We start from the raw sequence: 26469 nt of genomic DNA on the forward strand, positions 1-26469 counted from the left end.
GAGCGGGCTGCCGTTGGGGCGGGGGGGGAAACTTCTGCAACTAATAAAGCTGCTCCAGGGCTCTGCATCTGGCAGTTAATTTGCGACTGGGGGCGAGGGTGGCATTTCCCGGGAAGGGAGGATATTTATGGGTTTCTCGCCCGGGGGAGGGATGCGCCTTGTCAGCAGCGGGTGTGAAGGAGCCGCTCAACAGGTCCTACCCCAGCAGCGCTCTGCCCCTCCCGGAGCCGACCTGCGCGGCCAGAGGGATGAAAGCTGTCGCTTGGGCTTTGTTATTTTAATGATCCGAGGCCGGCTTGGGGTCTTAGCTTCGGGCCTGATCGTTATACGGAGGATGTAGGAAACTTACGGGAGGGGGAAGGGGGGAGGAAGGTGATAAACATTTTGTTACTGCTCTTTGCCTGCTGTTCCTCTTTCTGGTGTGTTTTGCTGTCAGGCTTTTCTTGATTGCTTTTCCTTTTTGGATTTTTTTTAAAATAACTTTTGAGCTGTGTTTTGTTTTTTTCCTTTCTCCTGATGTCTAGTTCAAATTTAGTTGAAGCGTGGTGATCCAGGAGCACTGGAGGGAACACAACTGACTTTCATTGCTTTTCCTTTTTGTTAGACTGTCACTAAGGATTTTCTTGGGCTCAGATCAGATCCTTTGAGAGCGTTACTGCAACACACAGTTCAGAAGTTTGTAGGGCATAGTTTAGAAAGGCGAAAGCATCGGAAAACGTGTAAAAGGAGAGTGTGGAAAAACAAACTTCAAACCCTGATAAAGCTTAAGACCTAAATCTTCGTGTTGGCTGGAACTGTTGAAGGTTTAGGGTCCCCTGTTAGGTCTTTTTAACTAAGAATTAGGAATAAAATGTTTTGGCTCAGTATGTCTGTTGTATGTTTCACCAGGCGTAGGCAGGATACTCCGCAGGCTTGTAACCACCGCTGTCTCTCTTTCTGTCAAGTTAAGCTATTAAGTAAATTGTCACTTATTGAAAGTCATAACACTTGATTAGTGTATTTTGACGTTTACAGAAATATGCAAATGCAGTTTGTATTGGATTTATTTTTACTTGCATAATTAATGTCATTGTGTGTATTAAACCTGAATGTACCACAATATAATTCTTTTAATAGAACTAACTGGCTTTTAGACCAGTAAAAATGACACTCTAAAATTAGCATAACCCCCTTTGTCTGTATTGCTCACAACAAATGTAACATTTTAGCTTATTAAATATTTGTACTAGTTTATTTTTTTTTATATTTTCACCTTCAAGTTCAGACTTCCCTAGCCAATTTACTAGATCTCTTGTCTGATTGATTAGTTACAATTTCGTAGTCTGATTTTTGTAATACCAGTCTTGCTTACAATTGCCTACATAATCCAGGCAGGGCAGCATTTATTAGAGTAATGACTGCAGGATGGTACCCATTGTCTCCGTTATGGGGTATTTATCTTGGTCTGCATGTAAGTTTTGAGTAGAGTTGACATACTATTAAATGACTGATGGCCCCTCTAACACATTGTCTGCTCTGGAGCAGGGTTGCCTTTGAAGTAGTACCCTGTAGGAAGTAAAGAGACTATTTGCTCTATTAAAATTCTTTGGTATTTCCTCTGTTTAACCACAGGCCACTTCCCCTCTGCCACTCTAAACACTGCAGGGACACTGACTGATTGAAAAGACACAAGCCCTGAAGTAATTGTATCCTCTTCCAATAGATATTCTTATTGCACGTTATTTATAAGTAGTGTCTAATTAGTGTACGTTAAGGGCATGAGTAAATCTTAACATTGTATATAAAGTAAAAATGTCTAGATGCCTTTAAATGAAGCAGTTGAAGTAATTCGCAATGGCATAACTGATAGTTTTTCAGATTGTTTATTTAACGTTTAATAGTAGTTTAAGGAGAAATAAAACGTAGATACCTAGGTGTTTGTATGTACATTTAGATACACACACATGTTGCGTATTTTCCTCTGCTAAGTCTGTGTGGTGCACGTCCCACCGCTGAAGAATCTTTTTTTATTGTTTGAATGTTGTTTTTGAAAATCTGCATTCCATCTTGGTACATTTGTACAAGTAATGCTCATTTTCCTTTCACTCTACAAAACACAGTTTTAAGTTTCCTCAATATTTTGTGTCAGTAGAAGCTTGACTTGATGAGAGCATATTACTGGACTATGGTTAAAAGAATGTGATGAGGAAGTATTTGATGTTTCGATTCATAGCTCCTGAAATGATTCTTAATAGCTAATGTTTTCAAAACTGAAATGTTTTGCTGTGATTTTTAATTTTTTTTTTTTTACAAATTCCGTCGCAAAATACATGTCTTTATTAATCATCTTCTCTAGTAATACTTTGGCATTTGTCTTGCAAGCCTAACATGTCTACATCAGGAAAGCAATTAATATTGGGATGAGTAACTTAAGATTACTGTTGCTAAGAATTATCAGTGATTTCAGTGGTTTCAGTCCAAGGTTTTAGAGTTTGGATTGACTTTGCTAAGTGTAGGGTTTCTTTCATTGGTGTTTAACAGAAATTTTAATGTATTTCTATACCTGATGTTATTTCAGATTAAGGTAGAGTGTTTGCTTAAAGTAGAATAGTGTTGCAAAGTAGCTTTCCATATGGATGGTCTTACTACATCATATGCATACCTTTATCCAGAAAAAATAAATCAGGGAAGGGCCTCTTTTAATCTAGAATAAGTATGTCCACATGGGGAGCTATTCTGGAAAAGTAGTCTGAGGTTTTTTCATCCTATAAACAAGCCATGAGGTGTACAGAGAAGACAGACTTGGGCTCTGATGATGATTTGAATATATTTCAGATTCATTTATTCAGTGTTAAACACATGAGCAACTTTTACTCTCAAGTTGGTTTTTAGATTCTAATGGGACTACACACATGAGTAATTTTTTTCATATGTTTAATTCCTCTGAAGTTCCTGGCAGTGAACCGTATTCAGTATAAAGCTTAACTTTAATGAGACTGTATGATGAGACAGAATAAATAATACAGCATCTTAGCAAACCTCTTCCCCGCCTTGTTACCAGAGAGTTTTACTTTCCTTTGCTCTGCTAAGCAAAGCTTATCAGATGTACTAGGCGTCTCTGTTCCCGTGCATTCTCCCCTGAAACTCTCCCTGTGTCATCTTCTGTGGAACTCTGGTATTTCCTTTTCTCTTTCATAGCAGAGACTCTGAAGATCCCCGTTTCCTACCGTTCCACTATCAGGAGCCCTGCCTGTCTTATTGTTCTTTAGGCTCATGCTGCTATGTCCCTACCTTTATCTCTTCAAGCATCCCTCCCAGCACACACTCTTCTCTACAGCTAGGATTTTTTGAAGCACAGAGCTAAGTCATACTGAAATAATTTTCCCAGCTAAATATATGTTTTGGGAACTTTACTTAGGAGGAAGAGTACCCTGTAAAACGGTAAGAAATAATTTACCAGAATTTAAATTCCTCCCTTTATTTCTTATTATTTTCCAACAGTTAAAAAAAATCAGATTTTCTCTTGCAGAGTATTTAAAAATTTTAAAGGGTATGGAACAGAAGACAGACCTAAGATGAAGCATGGGGGAAGGTGTTAATACTTGCCATCAGGGGGGTTCTTTAATCTATACACAGTTACAGAGTTGGTTGAAAGCTCTGCAGACCAGATGCTAGCAGTTATGTATCCTCCGTTTTTTCTGAATTTTTAGAATCAATAGATTTCTCTCCACTGGTGTATAGAACAGCGTGCTGGCATTTTAGAATTGATTAGATGTGTCATTTAAAGCTTAGTGTGTTTCTTTGATTAGATATAATGCAACATGTTGAGTGCAAGGCTTTGCAAGCATGGTCAGTCATGCAGGTAGACATCCGTATTACTTTTGTTTAGCTTAGAATTTGGCTTCAAGATCGCTCCAGGGTTTTGTTTTTTTTTTTATTTTGAGTTTCATTTATCGAGTAACGTAGCAGAGAATGTGACCCCTCTTTTACTCCACTGTCAAAAGGTGTTGATGACCATCTGCCTATTTAAGTCAATTTAAAAATGCACAAAGTAGCCTAAGTATGTTAATGTTTAAATAAGCAGATGAATGTTTCCCCAGGAGCTATGAGGCTGTACAGTTCAAATGCTGTGTTTTCAGAATGAGCATTCAGGCACACAGCCTAGAGAACAAAATTATGGAAACATAAGCCTGCTTATGTAATTGAAACTAACTCTCAGTTTTAACAACAAAAATGTATATTTCCTTGTATGTTGTCTGACATTGGGAAATTTTAATATAATGCTAATTCATAAGTTCTTGGCTTAACAAGGTTTCTGCAGTTGAAGTCTCTTAGGACTGTTACAGATTTGATTAATTTCCTCTCTAGATCATGTCCCTTAGTTTAGATGTTGAACTCCACTCCCTGCCTTACTTCCTCCCAAAATCTGCTTTTGAGTAAGTACAAATGTTGTAACTACTGTATCAGACCTGTTAATTTGAAATCTTGAGACACTTATTTAAAGCAGAACTTATTCTTAATAGATTAATACTTTATAGTCCATTGGTGGAAAGATGTTAAGCAGTCATGATTAGACGATACTAGCTTTTCTTTAGATAATTATTTGGTAATGTTAATATAACATGGATGTTACTTAATTAAAACTGCAGCATTTAAAGGGTGTTTAATGAGGACCATCTGTCTTTTCCACCAGATCAGTCTAAAGATGATGAAACAAAGCTTTGATGTGAACTTGCCTGCTTAATTCTGCTCAAAGGCTGAATTTTACCCATAAATTTAGCATGTTTTTTAGAAGCAAACAAGATAAGAAGTGTGAAGTGTTACCAGAGAACTGTTAAGTTTGAATACCATTTTTAAAAGTAAAAATATTTATTTTTGAAGTATATTGCTTTGTTTTTATATATACTGCTACCAGTATAATGAAGTGTATTTGAAATACGTTTTTTCCTGAAACTTTAGGTTAATGCTGATGTTTCTACACCATGTATTGTTTTTACATTTAAAAGTGAACGTCATGAATACATCACACACAGAAAAACACATAAAAGTTCTATCACATACATGGGTATTTATTTGCTGTATCTTTCTCCCTATATTAATTATGAAAAATTATTTTATGGAAGTGCAAGTTACAGTAACTTAAAATAAGGAACTATGCCTAGCTCAGTACATACTAAGTACTTGATTTTAGGTTATGGTAATGTGAGGCTTTATTTAAGGATCAAAATTTAAGTGCAAACTTGAAAAAGGATTTTATCCTTTCATGCATATAGTATTTTATGATTGTTACATTGTCCACCTAGTTGTCTTTTCTAGCTCTATTCAATAAGTCACCCATCTTGACAGCCAAAACTTCTACATGATTTTCTCATAAAGACTTAAACCAGATATATACTTACTAAAATAGAGAATACAGGTTTATGCCAGTAATGGATAGACTAATTTTTGTAGTTTTACTGCAGTATTTATTTGAGAAACCTATATATTATCACTTCGATTATCCAAAATTCTGCCAGCCAAGCCAGAGTATAAATGTGTATTTTGACATGTTTGAACCTATTTTACATAATAAGTTGAACTTTCATCATCCTATCTAAGACATAATTTTTGTATTGAAAAAAAATACTGGTGACCTCTGTGGATTGGAGAAGACGCCCCGTATCAAATGAGTGTACTGGTATAAAACAAGCAGATGTAATTTTTGGACATAAGTCAAACTGTATAGACAATAAATATTAAGGAACAGCGGAAAGTACAGCTAAGAAATATTTCTTAATAAACTTCATTGTCTGTCCAGTTTTCTGTGTCTAAATTACTACTTGTTTGCCAGCAAAACTCAGAAAACTATCAGTTAACCTATTTCTGACAAATATGTGAATTCTTAATGCTCTATTTTCTAAATTTCATAAATACTTTATACCTGCGGGTTCTTAACTGTTTGTGGTTTTAGCCTGTCAGCATTGTTTCTACATCTGGCTTAAAAACACTTGGAACACAGACTTTCTTGGTTGGCCATGTGTGTAGTTAAGGGCCTGAGTTTTGTTTTTGAAAAGGGCTTGGAGTACCTGACTTTGCAGTGGAGATGGATCTGACGACTCTGTGTCAGTGTTTGAGTTTTTGCTGAGTCTTCTAGTAACACCAGCTTTCAGTGGCTCTCTGCTTGCCAAGTTTTCTGTCTTACAGATTGCTTCGTTTGCCACCGACACCCAGAAGGCAAGCGGATACCTGGCGTGTTAAACCCTCTGGTCATGGGGCTTGTTCCGTTTGGTAGTATCGATCAAATACCCCTTGGAGATACTGTCCAAATGTGCTGTTTCTTGACTGAAGCATAGCAGTGGGCTTCTGTTAATTTATGGTGTGACTGCAATGAAGAACGTGATTCTGAGGAAACAAGCTCGCAGTGATTTAGCAGTACCTCAGAGCAACTGTTGGAAGTCAGTTCAGCTAGAGCCCGTTTAGTAGGAAAAGCACTAAAAAGTGAAACACTTACGACAAGATGAGTTAGAGCAGCTGCCAGTCCAGCAGTAACTGTAGTCAAACTCTGCACAGGTATGACTGAAATTCTCACCCCTGCCCAAAGTACAGTCTTCAGTTTTCCAAACAGCAGAGTTGGAGGCAGAAGAGGTGCGGAGAGCACCAGAGGAGCCTGTCATGGTAAAAACAGAACAAGATGAGGCACAGCTGATGGTTCTGCAGTAAATTCTAGAACAGTTCACCTGGACAGGTCAACTAGAGGATGTTCCAAGAAAAAAATTAATGATTTTTTTTTTTCCCCCCTGAATTTTGAAATAAAACCCCAAAGAAAACCAAAACTTCAGGAACCTACTGAGGCAGCCTCACAGAAGCAGATTCCAGACCAAGATAAGGAAAACTGCAGTTTAGCAAGAAGTTTTTTATGTTAATAACAATGTTTGAAAAGGTAATACAAACAATAGTACATGAAGCCACCTGTACAAGTCGCATCATTGTTCTAGTCCTCCTGTCTTCTCTCACCGCTGTATGGATAGACTCCAAGAGCATGAGGGAAATACATTTTGCAGGTAGGGATTTGTTCTCTCAAAGTTTGACTCTATTATTAAAAATAATTAAAGCTTGGGTTAGAGGTTTAGCAAGCATCAGCACGTGTTTCAGGAGATACTGTATTCTTTGGAATTCTGTCTCACTTGAAGGCTGTCACAGTGTTATACCACTGTTGGCTTTGAAGAATTCTTCCAGATATCCTATTTTATTAGTCCTTGTGCTGATAATGGTGCAGAAGTCCCATGGGTATGCCTCTTGGTACTCTGTTCCTGATGCATTGTTCAGGTGGTAACAGGACAGCAAAAGGAAGCTAATTCCGTGGCTAGGAAGTGTCTTCATCCTAACTTGCTATCCTGTTCAGTGGTCACCCACATTTTTTGTCACATTTTGTCTGTTGATGAGGATTTTCCACATTTGAAACTCAAAATGCTGTGTTAGATTCTGGTAAAGGACGCACACTAAGTGACAGTTTCTGTGCTTTTTAAGCCCCCTCCATTCCTTGGTAGGCTCTTTAGGCAGTAGGTGATGAATATATTCAAACAGGTGGATGAATTCCTTCTATTGGCTTAGAAAAGTAGTTGTCTGTTCCTGCCAGAGCTATCCGGTACATTTTAACTCAGGTCAAAGGAGGAACAGAGGAGTTTAAAGTCCATTACTGACCCTACATGAGTTCCTTAATCTATAATGACCAGCTTAAAACAGTTAAGTATGAAATCCTTTTCCCAGTATGTTATCAATAATCGAGGCTGGAATAGTGGCTAGCAAAACCTTTTGAATAGGTTTTTGTAGAGGTGAAGTGAGGAGTACAAGGCTAATTTTAGTATCAACCTGCAGGTATGCACGATGCAGAACCTAAGTGGTAGGGATTACTTTCTTTTAGATGACCAAAGAATCCTTGTTCTTTCATTTCACTGGTAGGACACTGTACCTCTGAGTAGCCATCAAGATCTTTTGGGACAGGGCTCTGCACTTCTAGGGCAGGTAGGAAGAAAAAGACCGATAGCTCACCTGTTGCATGAAAAACACATTGATACTGGCTACAAGACAAGTGAGCAACGTTTTCAATTCAGTGCCAAATCTATCAGTAGTACATAAATGGATATTGAGCATGGAATATATGTCATAGCAATCTGTTAAATGCATGTTGTAATCTCTCTTCATGTTGCCTCAAGTTTAAAGCTGTAGGCGCATGAGCACCTTTTATTTTTCTTACTCTTACAGATCTGGTCTTGGGCTGTTATTAAGCCCAGTAAGTCTGGTTTTGGGGCACATCGCTCATGCTGCTTATTCTAATGTATTTAACTAAATGTGGGAGGTGACTTTGTCCTAGAGGATTTCATGCTAGATTGGGTATCGTATCTCTTCTTGCAGGCCTGAAAGCATAAATGAAATGTATGTGCTGGTTAATTCAGCAGAATTAGAGTTGTATGTCCATGACTGATCTGAATCAAATTTGTACCACTTGGTGATCTGAGCATGTACAGAGGTGGCTGTGAAATGGTCACCTCTGTGTTGGCAGACGCACCTTCTTGTTGGCAGCATGGAGTCTGCAAACCGGCAGTCTTTGAGTCTGTACCTGGCCTTTTCCTTTACAGATGTCGTACAGCGCGTAACGTGTCACAGTAATGCAGAGGTCGTTGTAACGTCTCCAAGGGAAATGCTGTTGAAACGTGTTCTGTTTTGTGTAACCTTTGTGTTCTGATGACCTAACATTGAAAGTACAAGCTCCTTCTGTGTTGGAACTGTAGGCTGACAGAAACTGTAAGGGACAAACGAGGAGCATGCGGAGTTCAAAGGGCTCCGACTAAATACGTGTATCAGGTTATAAGTTGCTACAAGTTGTGGGTATTACGCTAACAACTAGACAACATCTAAGTCTTGAGGCCACTATGTGGCGGAGCTGTTAGGCATGCAGCTCTGCTTGGAACTGCATGTTCCATGCTTAAAGGTTTCTAAACAATGGATTTCTGTCTTATCTATCTGCTTCTCCTACCTCACAAAATCGTGTGTAAAAAACATTTCAATACTCACTGTAATATGGCAATACTGGTTTCTCCTCATGGTTGGTGGGCAGATTTGGATTTTAATTTCTGACCTTCCCTGTGTTCTTCACTCATATCAGTGGGAGGGACTGGATATTTCTGATCTTACTTCTGACTACATTCAAATCCAACCAAGCAATCAGTGACTTCTCTGACTTTTTTTGTATACGGCTGTGGGAAAATTCCTGGTTGGCTGGCTATGAATTAATGAAAATCCTTAGAATGCTTCACTAATGATAGCTCCTGTGGCTTTAAAAATGCTATTCCCTTTTTTAATTTGAGGGAGGTCACAGAGGTTTACAAAAACTAAGAAAAGAAAACTTAACATCTGGTTGTGCTCTGCTGATGACTGCTTTTGTGTGAAGAAAAGTTATGGCGTCTCCTCAGCATCAAACGCATTCAAGGTGATTCTTTCTAAGAACTCTTTGCAAGAATATTTTTCACTCAAACTGTGTTTTCTAATTAATTTTGCTTTGTATTTTCAAATAGAGGATTTTAGTCCTCTGTGGGAATCCCAAACTCATAATACTGTCACTTAAAATACACCCTACCTTTATAAAATAAATACAAAACTCAAGAAAATAAGTTTATAATGTAAAAAATTATTGAATGTATATTTCTGATAGTTTCCTTTAAAGTTGTAGAACTCCAAGATTAAACAAGCTATTGGGTTAGATTCTGGGATTCATAAAAGGAAATTTTTTTTTGTTTGCATACCCACAGTGAAGTTCAGTTTTGTTTATTTGCATATAAAGTTCGAAAGGTTAATCAGATTTGTACAAGGCCCCTTTTTATAATTTTAATTTTACAGGCTGAGAGGGAATTTTTTTTTTAATAATGCAGGTTAAAATTATGTGTGTATTTAGTTTAGCTCGTAGGAACGTATAATACGAGAATGTTAGGTCCAAACAGTAAATCTTCTAAATTGTTAAAATTAGAAGCTATCAGCTGCTCAGTTAAACATATGTATTCCAGGTGTGACTGGCCTGGAATCAGAAAGCATAAAAAAATACAACTTTAGAGACTTCTAATAGTCACATTATCTTTTTACTTTATACAATGATTTAAACAGACTATATGCCTCTGTTTGTCAGCTACTTGTGAAAACAACACTCCAATCTGTTTTCCTTTTAAACATAAAGACTTAGGGTTTTGTGATCAGTTTTGTTTCTGTTTTTTGTTTTGTTTGAAGAGCTAAAATCCCATTAAAATCAATGGCAAAACTTTGACTTCTGTTTTGATGGGATTTTGTCTTTTATACCTCAGGTGTCTTGATGCTTTATGATGACCTAGCCCTAGCCAGCTGTGACTGACTTCAGTGCAAAATCTGGGTGCTTTGCACACTGGAAAGACAAGCCTCTTACTTGGTAACTTCTTTGTGTACATGGGAATACTACTGCTCACTAAACCAGGACACAAGTTCAGAATGCAATTCACTTCCACAATAACTTCCCACGTGGAGAGTTTTTGGGTGCATCTCCTCAGCACACCTGGGTTCACGGCTGACCAAAAGCAGAGCAGTTTGCCGGCATGGCAATTTCTGATCCTTAGGTTTTCTTAATAACAGCTATTGTCAATCTCAGTGTTGTGTAGGTGTGTCCTGCAACAACCCATATAGTGTGTTGTCATAGAGCAGGTAGTGCACTGAAAATTTACATCTTAGTTTATCACATAGTAATAACTTCCTGTACGATCAGGCCCTTAGGGATAGATTCTTTTTTTTTTTTAAATGTACCAGAGTAACTTTGGGTACAACTGCTTAGACGATGAAGAATTCCATCCCTTTCCCCTTCTCTGAGCTACTTGGGTGCCAAGTCAGTGTCTTGTCCCAAAGCTCCTGAAAAGCCTGTGTTGCACTGCTTCGTATTCTTCCGCTTTTTATGGGGATCAGCGTTATCCCTCTGTCTGGGCTTGTCTCTAATTAGAGGCAGTAGTAGCAAAATGAGGATGGAAGTTGGAACCAGTAAGTTGTGCAGTTTACTCTGAGCATAAAGACTACTCTGCCTGGATGAAGCTTTAAAAATACGGTGTGGGAAGGGGGCATTGCTGAATCGCAAGCCATTTTAGCAAAGTTTTCAAGCTTCTGCTGGGCTTGCCCTTGAAGTCGTAGAGATGTGGGGTATAAATGGGTGACTTAAGCTTCACCCTGTAAATGGGAGCAGATCCTTGGAGTGGGATTCTGAAAGAAGAATGGAGTGTCCTAACTCCTATTAACTTTCAATGGAATTTGTTCTCTTTGGTGCCTGGAGTGTAGTTATATTTTATATTGACTGAGCAGTGAAGCCGACTAGTGGAATTTTCACTCCCATCTGCTTCCTCCCACTTTTCGTGTTGCTGTTTGCCCCTCCCTCCCCACCTGTTTTAATGCATCTGTTTGTGAGCTGCGTTGTAAATCACGTTATTCAAACAGTTGGAATTGAAAGTATCCCCCCCAGCTGGGGTCATTTCAATGACATGGATAAAACGAGGTCCCCCAGCAGTTGTGTGAAGTGTATAGGATCATAGAACCTGTATGGGTCGCAAGGGACCTTTAAAGGCCACCTAGTCCAACCCCCCTGCAGTGAGCAGGGACGTCTTCAACCAGAGCAGGGTGCTCAGAGCCCCGTCCAGCCTGACCTGGGATGTTCCCAGGGATGGGGCATCCATCACCTCTCTGGGCACCTGGGCCAGCGTCTCACCACCCTCATTGCGAAAAATTTCTTCCTTTTATCTAGTCTAAGTCTAGACTAATCTCTTTTAAGTTTAAAACCATTGCCCCTTGTCCTGTCACAACAGGCCCTGCTAAAAAGTCTGTCCCCATCTTTCGTACAAGCCCCAGTTGAGCCCTGGCAGCTGCAATACGGTCTCCCTGCAGCCTTCTCTGCTGCAGGCCGAACAACCCCAACTCTCCCAGCCTGTTCTCACAGCAGAGCCGTTCCATCCCTCGGATCATTTTTGTGGCCGCCTCTGCCCCCGCTCCAACAGGTCCATGTCTTTCCTGTGCTGAGGGCTCCCGAGCTGGATGCAGCACTGCAGGGGGGTCTCCCCAGAGCGGAGCAGAGGGACAGAATCACCTCTCTTGACCTGCTGGACCTACAGCATGAAGGAAGTACCAAGGACTGGACAGAGGAGTCAGGAAATCCCTACGCTAATTTTGTGATTAAGTCAGTGTTTCATGTAACTATTCAGATTCTTTTAAACTCGCCACCCTTGAGGGGTGTTAATTTAGATACCTTTAAAAAAGTATCTCATCGAAAGAGTTTGAGGTTAGTATACTGAGCACATACAAAACTTTAAAGTCTAAATTATACAAGATTTTTCATGTGAACATTTTTTTTTAACAGTGAATTTTTCTCAGGCAAGAAGATGATAATGTTTCAGAAATCACTTCAGCATCTGTTGAAATGCAGCCAACTCTGTGGTGGAATACAGCAGTGTCTTAAGAGCGCACAGTAATGCTATACAGCCCTTCCTGCCAGGAAATGAAGAGTAGTGTATTCATTTGTAACCTAAGGGGGGGACTTCACTAGGCAGCCTATAATTTGTGAGTGGAATTTGGGCAGATTACCACTAAAATTACAGAGTGGCCCACCTAGGTCTTGTATAACTCTCTCTTATTTCTTACCTTGCTCTGAAGGCAGCATCTCCTATTAGTGCAGTATCTATGGGCAAATTTGTGTAGTTATAGGGCACATTATAAAGAGATTTGATTTTATTTACTGCATCAGGATTTTATCCGAGGCCTTCTGGTACCACTTCAAAAGGCAAGTATTAACAGCCCCAGAAGAAGAAAGGGCTAGGTGTATAGCCTGATGCTTTTGTCATAAATATGTATCTTAGGTTTTCGTTTTCTGTTGTATAGCACAAAATATTTAGCTAAGGTACTTTTCAAAGAATCAGTAACATAATCTATTCCAAAATAGTTACAGCTTTGCTTTGTTTACTTTTTTCAACAAATTATGTTGGTGATGTTTAAGAATTACCTTTACCTTAATTTACCTTCTGACAGGAGTAATAGGTTAACCACAAAAAGTGTTAAAATAAGAATCAAAAAGACAAAACAAACATCTAACTCATTCTGACCCGTAACAGGTGAAAAGTTATTATTCCATGCTTCTTCAGAAAATAATGGAAACAAAACCTTTATCTTTTATTCATTAGTTAGGAATAATGCAAGTTGGGATAGCTTAGGTTTCTCCATATAGTTGCATTTGTAAGAGTAATTCACTAATCATGCCATTCACTTTTGGGGTTCTTTTTCAATAAGGACCATTAGCCGTGAAATGTCATGCAGAGGTTTGAAAATGGGACATTCAGCTCACTAAAGAATGAGCAGCAAGGACAGAACTTTCTTTTTATTACATTCTGGTAGTCACTGTAGGAATGAAAGCTGCAAAATAAGCGATAGAAGAACGCCCAGTATCATCTAACAGTGCTGATAGATATGGATGACTGGTGTTCACTGTAGCCACGTTACACTTGGTATATATGTTTTAGTTGTATTTATTATATTCCATTCAACCACAGAAGTTAGCAATATGTAAACTCCAGTAGCTTATTTGCATGCTTGTATGTGGAAAGTTGACTTGTAATTATAGGTATGATTCTCCCACCCCCCCAATGTGCTTAGGTGTTGTTGCAACAGGGAAAATAATTGTTTCCATGTTTATATTTTACAGTCAAATCCAAGTAGTATTCCTGTTGTAAACTACCATTTGTATTGGAAGTAAAACTTGCTGTCTTTGGATCAACTTCTCAATTTACTACAATAACGTAATTTTATTTTAATAGAGATGAAAGTTTAAATGGAAAGGGGTTTACAGTCTATATTTTATTTATCTTCCTGTTCAGTGTTTTAGGATTAGCTATTTGTATATTCAGTTTAACTTTGATAAAAGGAAGTCAAGTAAAAGTTTGAGAGAAATTGTGTTTCTCTCAATTTAACTTTTTAATCTGTGTATTTAAATTCTTAAGCTCTTAAAACTTACATTGCAGTTCTTCTTAAGTAAAATGGCTGCTAGAAGGAAACTTGTTCATGGTATTGACTTTCTGTATAGAGACTTTTTTGTTAGAAGTGATTGTTTCCTGCAGAAAAAAGATCAGTGAGTGTGCATGGCTTTTTAAAAATAAGAGGTTAAAAAAATATTTTAAATGCTTTTTCTCAAGTATTTTTAAATTCAAGAGTTTTTTCATAATTTGATCAAAGTCGTATAACCTGTGGCTCTGTTTTTGTTACACATGCTGATGGTCTGTGGATAACATTACATTTTTTCAGCATGAAACTGAACACTTCAAATCCCTAAAGCAGTCTCAAATTTATGGTTAATAAAAGAATTTATTGTACTGGATGTCATCTGTTATAGCACTCTGGGAACAGAAACTGGCAGTGAGTGGACAGGAAATATTTCCATTTCAAATTGCTTCAATCTTATAGTCTAGGGTGAAAGTGTCTGATTTCAGAAAAATCACCGTGAGTATCGATATATAATAGAAGTATCTTATTTAAGAAAAGTACAATATTTTTCAAATATTTCTTTTTGCTTTATACTATTTTTATGTAAAGATATTATTAAAGTCTCATACTTCCTGTATTTCAGTATTGATCCCTTAACCTTTTCAAGGCAGAAGCAATAGCAGTAATGTATTTTCAGGTAAATATCTATATATGCCAAGTGAACAGCAATTTGATGAGTTACTGTATGGTGGCCAAACTGTTTCAAAGGCTCAGACCTTTGTATTAGTAATTGGTTGGGTTTTTTAAGAGTGTGATCTGCTATGTGATGATTAGGTTCTTCTGGCTTAATGAATTTCTTCAAGTTGTCTAATTTTCAAATGTATTATAAAGTGTGAGATCCATGGATTGTTACTTTATTAATGGAAACTTCAAACAGTCAGCTTGAAGCTTCTATATATTTTTCAGGTGTTAAGTAGTATTTGAACGGCTCTATATTTTAAAGTTTTTAAAACATTTAAAATAATTATGTGTTTTAAGTGGGTAGGTTTGTCTAGGGAAAATTATAGCCGGGGGAAAAGTTCCCCATTTTGATCTTCAGCACGTATTAACGTCCTGAAACACTTCATTTTTCATTTTCATACTGTTGTGCATTAATATGTGGTTATAAAAGTTAAGAACCAATTCTGTATTTCCTTCTTTAAAAGTTTTGTAGCAGAGGCAGAAGTGTTAATTGTTTTTTACAGATACTGTATGAGGCTGATTAAAATTCACTTCTTGAAAGATGGGTGTCAGTTTAACTTTATCGATGCAAACCAGCTTATCTAGTGTTATTTTGAGGAAAAGTCTGTGAGAAGAGCATATGAGAAGAAAACATGACCATGTAGTGACCATGTGAACGCTGAATCTGATGGAGAATTTTCATCTGAGTCCTTTCTCTTCTAATTAATTAATTATATTTTGTTTTATTTTGCTTTAACTAAGAGGTGGAAGCAAAAAGGAATTCCATGGTAGGGTTCAAAGGGAATAATAAAAGTCTAGTGTGGTTTCATATTACTTATTTGTGAGTTCTGTAAATTTATCATTTAAAAGAAAGCTGCTTTGACAGAAAAACTAGATGTCATCATCAAGATGTAGATTTTCTTCACCTCTTTTTTTTAATTGGATAATCCAATTTTGACCAATAATATAAGAACAGAAAGTCCTCCAAGGTTCTAGGAACTGGGTAAGAGCAATCCTTTATAAAAAAGATTTAGAATGAAAATATTGCAAGAGTTTAAACAGTAGTTAAGCAAATGGTACCCATGAAGTAATTTAAAGGCCAAGCAGGCTGTGACACGGATTGCGTCAGCGTTTTAGCAGATAGCACATTTCATGTCAAGTAGTGCATTAATTAGTATGAAAATGGCAGTTATGAACTAGCCAGGTAGTGTGTGGATAGAATGTGTAACCTTTGCTTTGGCCTACTATCAAAAGCACTTGACATGAAGTACGTAGGAAAAATGTATCTCTTAAACTGTCTTACTTGTTCAAGTGTATTATAAAGTGTGATATCCATAGGGTGTGACTTCTGTTAGTGGAAACTGAATGCAGTAAGACTGGAGTTTTCAATACTATTTCAAGCATTAAATCTCTATTTAAAAAATTTTAGTTAGGCTCCCTTTTTTAATAGTTAAAAACCTCGTGGGACTTGACACTGCATAATGCTTAAAGAGTTTGCCAGTACAGATACACTTTTCACACACGTTTCCTTGTGGTTTTTTTTCCCAGCAGTAAGCAATAACATAATGCTTTTCAAATCCAAGTACTGGAGAGAGATGAGCACACAGGAATATTTGCATGTGTTGTGTCTTCATATTTTTTTTCATTGTGAAAAGCCTTGACAATCTTGATGGTGGAAGCTATTCCGTGTACAAAAACGGTTGAGTGGCAGAATTAGGGACAAAATATATTGATCTGCAGAGTGTGAAAATCAAAACTGTAGGAGGAGAAAGTCAACTTTCATGATCAGGTGAATTCTGAGGTAAACTATATTCAAGACGGATGGCTCGTCTTAAGGATGTCTCCTCAGAAAGCTGTGTTTTGTATGGTTTTATTGTTTTGTGTTCAACATCCTGGTGTTGATCATAATTTGGCGGAGCTTTTCCTACTTAAATGGCTGCAAGTGGGAAGCTCCAGTTTGCTTATAGAGAGGGGCTGCTCTAGTTGGAATATTTGATAACTATTTCTTCCAAGTATCCTTCAGGTGGACCAGAAGTGTTTGTGCAGCTTTATGTATATTTCTGACACATTCCAAACAGAGTTTTTTTGGCTGCATATGATGGCTGTACTCTGTAGAGGGTAACCAAGAGTGTGTAAATTCCCTGGCAGCTGAAGCTTTAAATCTGCAGCCACCAAATGCATCTGCCTGTGTTTCTGAAGTTCAACCATGTGGATCATCAGTACGTAGTAAGCACTGAACCTTCTAATCCTCACTGCTGATTGTATTGCTGCTTAAGCTGTGGGAGTAAATTTTCATCTTCTCTGTGGACCAGGACTAGATGGAGGCTCTAAAAAGAAATTTATTTGCTAAAAGCCCATAGTTCAGCAGTAAGGATCTTGTGTTTGCATGGTTGTCTCAGGAAGGTGGGAGGGAAGGAACCAAAGCCCGTACCCCTAACATGGTTAGAAGGAAGGGCAGCATAGCTGCGACTTGTTTCTAACTCCGCTGGAAGCCGGCTCATGCAGCTTGTCCATTAACTTTGTGAATGGAAGAAAGGGAGGAATTCTTGATTGCTTCCTAGGGGAAGATGTATAGGGAAAGGTCACTTATTTTATTAGCATAGTTGATGTATAAGAACTTTTACTTTTAAGCAAGAAGTATTTTTAGTCCTTGTGTTTGCCATAATGGTCCCTCCATTTTTGCTGGCTTTTTTTTTTTACCTTCCAGATTAAAAAAGTCTGATACGGTCATTATGCCAGTTTGTTCTGAAACTATAGTAATCAGCCCCTCAGTTTTGATGAGGGGATTGTATAACATGTCTGTATATGGAATAAATGTGGCCTTTCTTGGTATGTTATACTTCTGATGTCATTCATGATATTGAACTTAATGCCAAAGGTACCTTTGCATTGCTACTGAGTAGATGCTTATCCCATTTAAAGTCCTAGCTTCTTATTGCCTGAGCCTTTTTATTAAGTTATATAGCTCTCAAGGATGGTAACTTTAGGAAGGGATGCCTGTATCATTTTAAAGAAAGTTGGTTTTTTACTTCATCTCCTGCAAAAACAAGTTTCCTGTGAGGTATGAAAAATAGTGTTGGGGGAATGGTGAAAGATTCTTTAAAGCTGGAACACGGGATTTTGGCAAGCGAATAATTGATTGTTCCTGGAATTGAACCATACTGCTTACAAATTCTTAGTTTTAAAATCTTATGGATGAATACAGTTGTGTGTTTCTAAATCCCCAAGAACAGGTTTTTACGTCCAAAATAATTGCATTACTTCAAAGGGAGGGATTAAGATGGAACAATCCCAAATCCTATCTACTTTAAATTTTTATGAGTCCTGTGGCACTCTAATCAGTAAAGTGAAGTTAGTGCCAAATTACCTTGCCTCCATATCCTCTAGAACCAAAACTTTGGTCTATTTCTATGTTGGTCCTACAAAACCAATGCGCATTAGTTTTCTTTAGTCATGAGCGCCTGTGAATATGTAATACTTTCCTTAGGTGTGCCTGTATGTTTCATTCATGTGAGTAAGAATTAAAATTAAGTTTCTAAGAATATGCATTTCATATTTTCTGACTGCAAAGCTCTTAAAGAATTTTAGTGACTTTCAAATAATATGGGAGAAAGATTAGGACTGGGGAAAGACATTGTGTGAACACACGCAAAACAAAATAGATGTCCTATGTAAAAATTTTTTCACATTCCAGCCTTTGTATGATGTTCTGCTTTAAAGATTTCCTTGCAAGCAGCTGGTCTTCTAATTTTTAAAAGTTACAAATCTGATAAACTTGCTCTGTTCTACAAACGGAGTATGTCCACTCTGCTTGCTCCAAGTTTGATTTGCAATGATCTCCAGCAATGCAGTAAACATCAGATTTGAGGTTTTTAGGTAGAACAGTTACGAATAAAGCAGCTAATCCACGTTTGACGGCAGTTTTCCTCAGAGTTAGAGGTTTTTTTGTGTGCACACTGGCATTAGATTGAGAAGCAAAGAGCAAAGAAACCCACCCTGAGTTAGTCATAATTGTGAATAGTGTTCTGGCAGAAGCTTAAAACTGAACCTACAGAGTCAATCCTAGTTACTTCTACAGTTGTTCTGTTTCTTTGGATGAAGCCTGGGAGCAAACAAAGAGCTTGTGCTAGAAGTTTCCGATTTGAAAAGTTGGAATCTGGCAGCAGAATGTTATTAGTGAACCATTTACGATTTTGGAAATAAGTTCCTTTAGTTGTTCTCCAGGTGCCACTACGTATGCTCAGCTTTAAAGGAAAAAACTTTCTTTTTGGATTTGGCTGGCTTAGAAATACTGATTTAGGAGAAACAGCAAACCTTTATGTACATAAAATCTTGAAAGATACAATTAATCCACTTGCTTTGTAGATCTGAAGTATTGTTCTACTTTGCTTTCCTTTTGTTCTTGATGTTCTCTCCTCTGAAAGCTACATTATTTCTTAATGTGGTAAGAAAAAGAATGAATGAACGTATCCATGTATTTTATATGCATATTAATATAAACAATATATATCCATTGTTCTCTCATGCTTCTTGGACACCTCTTGAAAAGTTTCCTTGCTTGCATTCTAACTCTCCTTGAACATCTTTGGGAGAGAAAGACTGTGCCTCTCGGCTTATGGCTCTGCATGTTTGCACATTAAGTGGAGAGTCAATTAAATGAATGAAAATGTATTGTTTAATTGTTTCCTAGACAGGTTAATTTAAAGTGCTTGGGCATAAACTAAAATTTGGTGCTTATGCAGTTGTTCATCCAAGTGTGAGGGACGCTGTAGGCTTATTGGGATTCTGGATAACATCCCACCGTAAGAAGAAATATATTCTCTAATTTGAGTGCAATAATTAGCTAGCCTGTTCATTTTAGGGTATGCTGTGTTGTATGTTATGCATGCACAGCAGGCTTCATGAGTTTCTCCTCCGCCATTACTTCAGGTGTGAGTTACTCTATGTATTTGTTGTTTATAGCACAAGTCAGTGTTTCTCAAACTAACTTGTCTTGGGTCCCTCCAAAAACAACTTTACCATTTGCAGCCCCCTTCCTGCCCAGGCACACCGACCATCCGTGCACCTGTCTTGGCGCTGCTCTTTCTCCCCCTCCCCTTCCCAAATGCCTCGGCTTTTCTCCCAACTCTCCTGCCAGGGGTCATATCCCACAGTTAAGGGAACACTTAATTGGCTTTTGTCCAAATATCCTTAGACTAGCGCGTTTCAGTAATGTTTATGGGAAATGGGCATTGGTTGAAAATATTTCTCCTGTTGACTTTTGGGGGGCTATTTTGTTTATTTTTTAGAAGGCTTTTAATTTACCAAACATTATTTGCACAACAAAGTTGGAAAAAATTAAGTGTGACAGGGCGAACTATAGAAAACTTTTTAGGAAACCTTGCAAATTGCATGAGAGAAATAAGAGCTGGTAGCCTTTTTCTGCCATGCTTTGCTGCATTGAATTCCTGGGCGTGACTCAGAGATTTAAGATTTTCACGGTGGGCGGCAAACAGTATAGATTAAACTTGCTGCTCTTGTTGTTAAATTGAGGCTTTAAGAACTGTCTGTTAGTTAAAGTAAACCGGTTGACATACATTCGGGGAACAGCTGCATGGAACCATGTTGCATACTGAAGAGTCATGCTGTAAATACTTTTGTAGTATTTCTTCCTCGCAATGATTTCTCAGACTGACTAACGTGTAAGGTAACCTTCCACATTGCCTTTTTAAACAGAAGTGAAAATAGCCCAGAATGAGGCATAATGAAAAGGCATTTCTACTGGTTTGGGGTTTTTAAAATTTTTAATTAAAAAAAAAATTATTTTATTTTTTAGCTAGGATACACTGCAACTAGTGATCTTCGGTCAGCATGTTTCATCCTAAAAATCTGAAGAGACCCCCATGAAGCTAGCTGGCATATGAGTATACATGCGTAGGTTTAGGGACCAGCTCATCCTCTGACAGGATTTAAGTCAGCAGCTGTTGAATTCCATATCCTTTCATGATAGGAGGAACTTGAGAAAACCATATCTGGTTGAAATGGCAGAAGAGTTTGTTCAGGCAAGATGTAATTACCTATGTGGGAAGTCAACCATAAAACCGTGGATAATGTCATGATTTTTTGAAAAATGAGGTATTTAATGATCACAAAAGGTCAGGACAATTCTTGTACAAATGAAGTATGAGTTCCTTATGTTTGGTTTAGGAAAATAAGTATTAAGTGTTACTCTTCAAGTTTCGTTTCCCAGATTTTTATGTAAAGTAACTTCCCTCCCCTGGTTGTACCTGGATTATAACTCATAGTGTCTGGGCCATCTATACAGCCTGCTTTTGAATTTTTTACTTCTTAAATGGTTTTGAGTGTTGGTTAAGTTAGCACATTTTTAAAAAAGGCTAGTATGGATGCTTCATAATGTTTGTTCCACATCACAGGGCTAAATTGGGGTAAAAAGCTGTATTCTGGGAGATGGAGAAGGAATATGCTAAATGTGGACAGTTTAAACAAAGGAAGGTGTATTGTGCCTGCCTCAGGTCACCAGGTATCTGCTCCTTGGAAGGCTGAGCTCTGCTGAGAAAGTCAAAGCGTTAACTATGTTCACATGAAAGAAGGGTTTTTCCAGTTCAGAGGAAGGGCCTAATTGATCTACCAGACAACCCATATACTCTGTCTGAAAGGAACATTGTGCAAAAGTAATGTGCTAACACCTGGGGATCGACCATTGACTTTTCACAAGTAACATGGAAGAGAAATTTGGATCCTTGAACATGACAAGCTGTTCTTGACAAGGATGTGTTAGGGGAGAACCAGGTAACCAGCTTGTATAACAAGAGGATAATCAGGGGTTAGATGGATCGTGAAGTGCCTTCATACTCAAAAATGATGGTTTTCTTTCCCCCTCAAATACATAGTTTATAACGAAGTAAAATCACTACTTTACCTTTTGTATCATAGGCCAAATTCAAGATGCTATGAAGATACCTTCAGCTCCTCTGCAGCTGAGCCTGCGTGCAGTGGCTCTAAAGATGAAGCAGTGAAACAGTAAATAACTAACAAAAAAGAACCAACCCAAATCTGCTAACTTCTTGTAAATAAGAAGTTTTGCTTACGTAAGAAGAAACACAAAAGATGGCAACTTATTAAAAGAAGTTAAAAGAACGTGTTTTGAAGAATCTTGGTCCTGTTTCAAATATGAAATAGGCACCGAGAAGCCTATTGCCCCTGGAATTAATTTTTATTAAAACTTACTTCCTCAGTGCCCCAGAGATGTTTTTTAAAATGTTATTCCCATAACTTGCGCATGCAATGCGGGAACACACACACACACGCACACATATATCTAAAGGCAAATCTGAACAAAATTGTTGGTTGGAATTGTCAATTACACCAAGGATATAGTATTAACAGTACAAACCAATCCACCCAAGGTTTAGGATTCATTCTGCAGCCAATGGAGTATACACAAGTTGTGTAGCAAACATTAGCATGGATTATGTCTTTTGTTGTATTCTGTTGGAAGCAATCCAAAATGCAGGCATATAAATAGTACAGATAATTCATCTTTTTATTGATGACTGTACAAATAGAAAATATTTTAACTTGGTTGAAAGCATGGAGAAAGCTTTCAAATTAAAAGAGCAGATGTCAAATATAAAGCTTTTAGTTTACTGAGCAATGAGTATGATAAACATTGATTATTCATCTTGATGTTAGAGTTCAAAACCAATTGTCCCTTCAGTTTGCCTCCTGGGAGCATGAAATCAGGACCATGTGTGCGTTGATTAACAACATATGCAAGATGAATCACTATTACTGTTTTGGTCTGGTGCACAAGGCTATGCTTGAGGGGTGGGGACTTCCTACCTCCTTTACCAGATCTCTGTAATTAGTGCTAGCATCTATCTCTGTTTCCTAGTATTGATATTAAAGTGGCTGCCTGACAGTGCCTATTCATGTGCATGAATTGCCTTTATCAAAAGAAATGTTGGAGTGTATTTAAGTGTTATTTGTAAAAATGGTTATTTGTAGAACAATTCTGAAATCACCAGTGCCATCTCTGGCAGGAACTGTCAAATACAAAGAATAGATGTTACTTTTAAATATGAAACACTGTATGTACTAGATTAAATGGGAGAGGGAAAAGTTCAACAATAAAAAGTAAGTGGATTTCTTTATTTCTGTTTTATTTAATTTATACCTCTGATGACAGGCATTAAAATTTAACTTTTCTTGGAGGCACAATTAGTTCCTGTGGTTAAAATTTCATTGAAGCTTTATTTCTGGAAACTTAATCCTAACTTTATTCCTCTCTGCCATCATAATGGGTAGAAAGAGTTGTTGTAAGTGCATTTCATTAATAAGTTGTTACCATAAATGAAGGGTAGGTATTAGAAAAATATAAACAAAAATACAGGTTAATTCATGTAATAGTCTTTGACTCTTCTTCTTAATACTTGTGCTTTTTCATGTTGAAAGATGAATATTTAAATAAAATGAAGTGCCCGCACATGCCTTGAACATCCAAATGAGTTACTAATTCTTCAGGAGACGACGTGTATCAGTGTTGTTCAGAACAGTGCTGCTTTTAAGATACTTCAGGACCTTAACCTTAACTGTCCAAGTTGTTCATGTGGCTTGAGGAACACATCCAACATGGATCTCTGTGATTTGGGGTATGTGGTATGTGATGGGAATTTTCTGGCTTGCTTGCCTGACATAGGTGCAGGATTTGGATCTTAGTTTATCATGTTTTCTGTGGAGGTCTGTGCTTGAGCTCACGTAACGTGAGATTTAACGTTATGGATAACACCCTCCCACCCCCGCTTTTTGACAAACAAGGTTATTTGTAATTTAATCTGTGTGCATTTCAACTTCGATTATCTGTTTAAAGATCGGTGGTCTATAGTTCTCCATAAAAGATGTTTTGGCTGTTTTCTTTCCTACGTATTCCTTCTCAGTGTGTATAGATGTATGTGGACCAAAGGGATTTTATAGACAAAGCCCCAGGCAACAGAGACTTGCTTTCTAGTGAAGTTCAGAACAAAGGAAAAGCTGCATGTAAATTCAACAAATGTTAGTGGTTAATTAACTAAGAATGTAGAGGCCTAAGGCCACAGCATTATTCTTTATACTTTTAAAGTAAGATGCTCTAAACAAGTTGTCTTAGTTATAAGCCATTTAGCACAATTACTTTATGGCTTATTTCAAGGGAATGCTTCCTGGAAGACTTTATTTTTAAACTCACGGAAATAAGTACTTGGAGCATTAATACCAAAGCTCAGCACGATCAAATGGGCTGACTAGCTGGCATGTTTTTACTTATAACTCATACGACAATTACCTACTTCAGCATTTTAAGGTGACCCTAATTCTCTCCCAAACTACTGCAGCCTTTTTGCACCTTTTAAACACTTGAGAGCAAAGTTTTGCCACCAGTACGTGTCATGTGCTACTCAAGTTCATCAGTTTGGCTTCTGTTATATTTACTTTTTGCATCTACTTTATTAATGATTGTGGTATATTGATTTATACTTACATATTTTGTGATGTCATCATAATTCCATTCGAAATGCAATTAAAGGTGCAGTAAAAAGCATTGCTATATTATATTTTTTTTTAAAATATAGGATATAAAAGATCTTATCTAAGGAATTAAAATACTTGGGCTAATTTTGTGTGGACTTCGGTGAAATTTATGTCTCAAAACTTCAGCTCTAGGACACAAAAGGAAGATGGGTACCAATTAATTGATGGTTTATCTGCCTTTTATAAATACAAAATGTCAGTAGTTTCTTTGTTGTTTCTTGCATATTTTTTTATCAAACACATAATTTTGTTTTGCTGTAGTAGTAAGTTAAATGAGATTTTATATAGCTTAAGAGAAACAGAAAATGAATCAGAATAGAACAGGTATTAATAGAAAAGTTAATACTGAAAAAAAAATGATGCCTTCCTGTGTCAGGAAACCTTTTTGTGTAACAGCTTGTTTAATGCTGAACGAAATCAAAGTTAAACAAATGAAAAGCCACCTAAGAAAGTGAGACTACAAATTTCACTTCTAACAGTGCTATCAAGATCTGCTTTGCTTTCATTCTCTATGTAGTATTACAGGGTTTTTTCCAAAGGTAACTTAACTCATACCTTGTTTTTCTTTCTAAACATCTGTGTCTGACAGGTGAGACACGGTGACTGTTTACACATGATCGTGACAACATCTATTAACTCTTAACTGTACTACTAATTTCTGTCCTTTACATTGTAGCTGTAAAACCAGATATAATTCCATGTAAATGGTTAGTGGTTTTTTTTTAACGGTAGTGGTAGATATGATGTTATTTGCCTTTCAGGGAATATTACTCCATAAGAATCAGCATTATAGTTTTGAACTTGGTGTCTAGTAAGGGTGAAGGTGATGCTACACTTTGTGTTTCAGAAGCAGTTTCAGTAAGGTATTGCTATCTCTGAAGTCCAAAGTTCTTTTGTATAGGTATAGAAGAGACGCCGAACTCATCGGCTTGCATTGTGTGTCTGGATTCCTCCCTGGGAGAGCAATGGAATAGTTCTCGGGTTGGTTCTCAGCTTCTGTGACACTCCGCAAGGTGTTCTATGATAATAGAAAAGGGTGTCTGATGTAGCGTAATGGGTTTCTACAATATGCACTTCTACCGGAATATGGGATATAATTATCTGAATTATTCTAGTTGGAAAGCCACCGTTTCATTTTTCTCCTTTAACTATTTGTTGATTTTAGCCAATAATCAATGGGAAGATTGAAATTTAGGTTCTCTATCTGTGTTTTTGTCTATTTAAGTTATTTTCAGCAAGAATTTCTTAAAAATATTTACAGAACGCGGTAAAATGATTCGGGCCTCTATATGGGGGCCTCTCACATAAATAAATACAACAGAAAAGTAATCCAGTACATGAACCACATAAGACTCAAAGCACATGGAAATAAAAATTCCACAAGAATGATATCAGGCATAGAAACATAAATTACATATAAATATATCTGTATAAAATAATTTAATGAAGGATGAATGTGGGCACATATCCAGACGCTGGACATTGATACTCTCTCTGTTGTAAGAGTTTCTTCTATATGCAATTCTGGCACACTGATGAACCAGGCCATAGCTTTTGTGTCCTGGCTTATCCTACCTCAGCTTATGTTAAGCTTTGAGTTCTGTGTAGTTCTTGTGAGCACTGAATAATGTTAGACTTACGAAAACAGGATGACTTGATTGTAAGTGAATTCTGAGTGTGCTGAAAATTTGGTGGGTTAGTTTGCCCAGTTGACAAATAGATAATAGAGTCCTTCTGAGGTAGTTAATGAAATGAGGAGTGTCTGGGAGGTAAAGAGTGCTCTTTGATCAATTCTTCTACTGTTTTGCTCTTATCTTTAATTTCTTTCCTGAAAATGACCTTCACCAAGAAAATGGAGGTAAAGTGCTTAGCAGTGACATTCCTTCTCTCTCTTTGAACTTCTGATGCTCCTTTTCATGACTGTGGAATTGAGATCAGCTTTTTCAGGCTGACATTCTGCCTTCTCTTGCATTATGTTTGCCCTGGAGAACCCAATTTGATTTGTCATTAAACCTTGATTAATGGTACGGTTTTTGTATGGGCACGATTAACGTAGATGGTGGGAGTTGAGAACATCTCCTAACTTTCTTTCAAAAATAAGCTTCTATGATTCACATCTACTGGGCAAGTCATACTATTTAAGTCACAATTTCATGTCTTCATGCAAATATATTCAGAGTTTCATTTCTCTTTGTTTTCACCTTGAGTATT

General features: G+C 37.4%; 1 protein-coding gene across 1 annotated transcript in view; it reads left to right on the plus strand.

The window, feature by feature from the left end:
• The first annotated feature begins 151 nt into the window (after positions 1 to 151).
• Positions 152 to 26469, plus strand: part of IL17RD (interleukin 17 receptor D) — a 47805-nt gene continuing 21487 nt past the window's right edge. Inside the window, exons 1-2 of the mRNA XM_010283979.1 lie at positions 152 to 336; positions 25020 to 25116. Of these exons, the coding sequence (XP_010282281.1) occupies positions 152 to 336; positions 25020 to 25116 (282 nt within the window). The remainder of the gene's footprint in view (positions 337 to 25019; positions 25117 to 26469) is intronic.

Source organism: Phaethon lepturus, unplaced genomic scaffold, assembly GCF_000687285.1.
Source record: "Phaethon lepturus isolate BGI_N335 unplaced genomic scaffold, ASM68728v1 scaffold6053, whole genome shotgun sequence".
NCBI lineage: Eukaryota > Metazoa > Chordata > Aves > Phaethontiformes > Phaethontidae > Phaethon > Phaethon lepturus.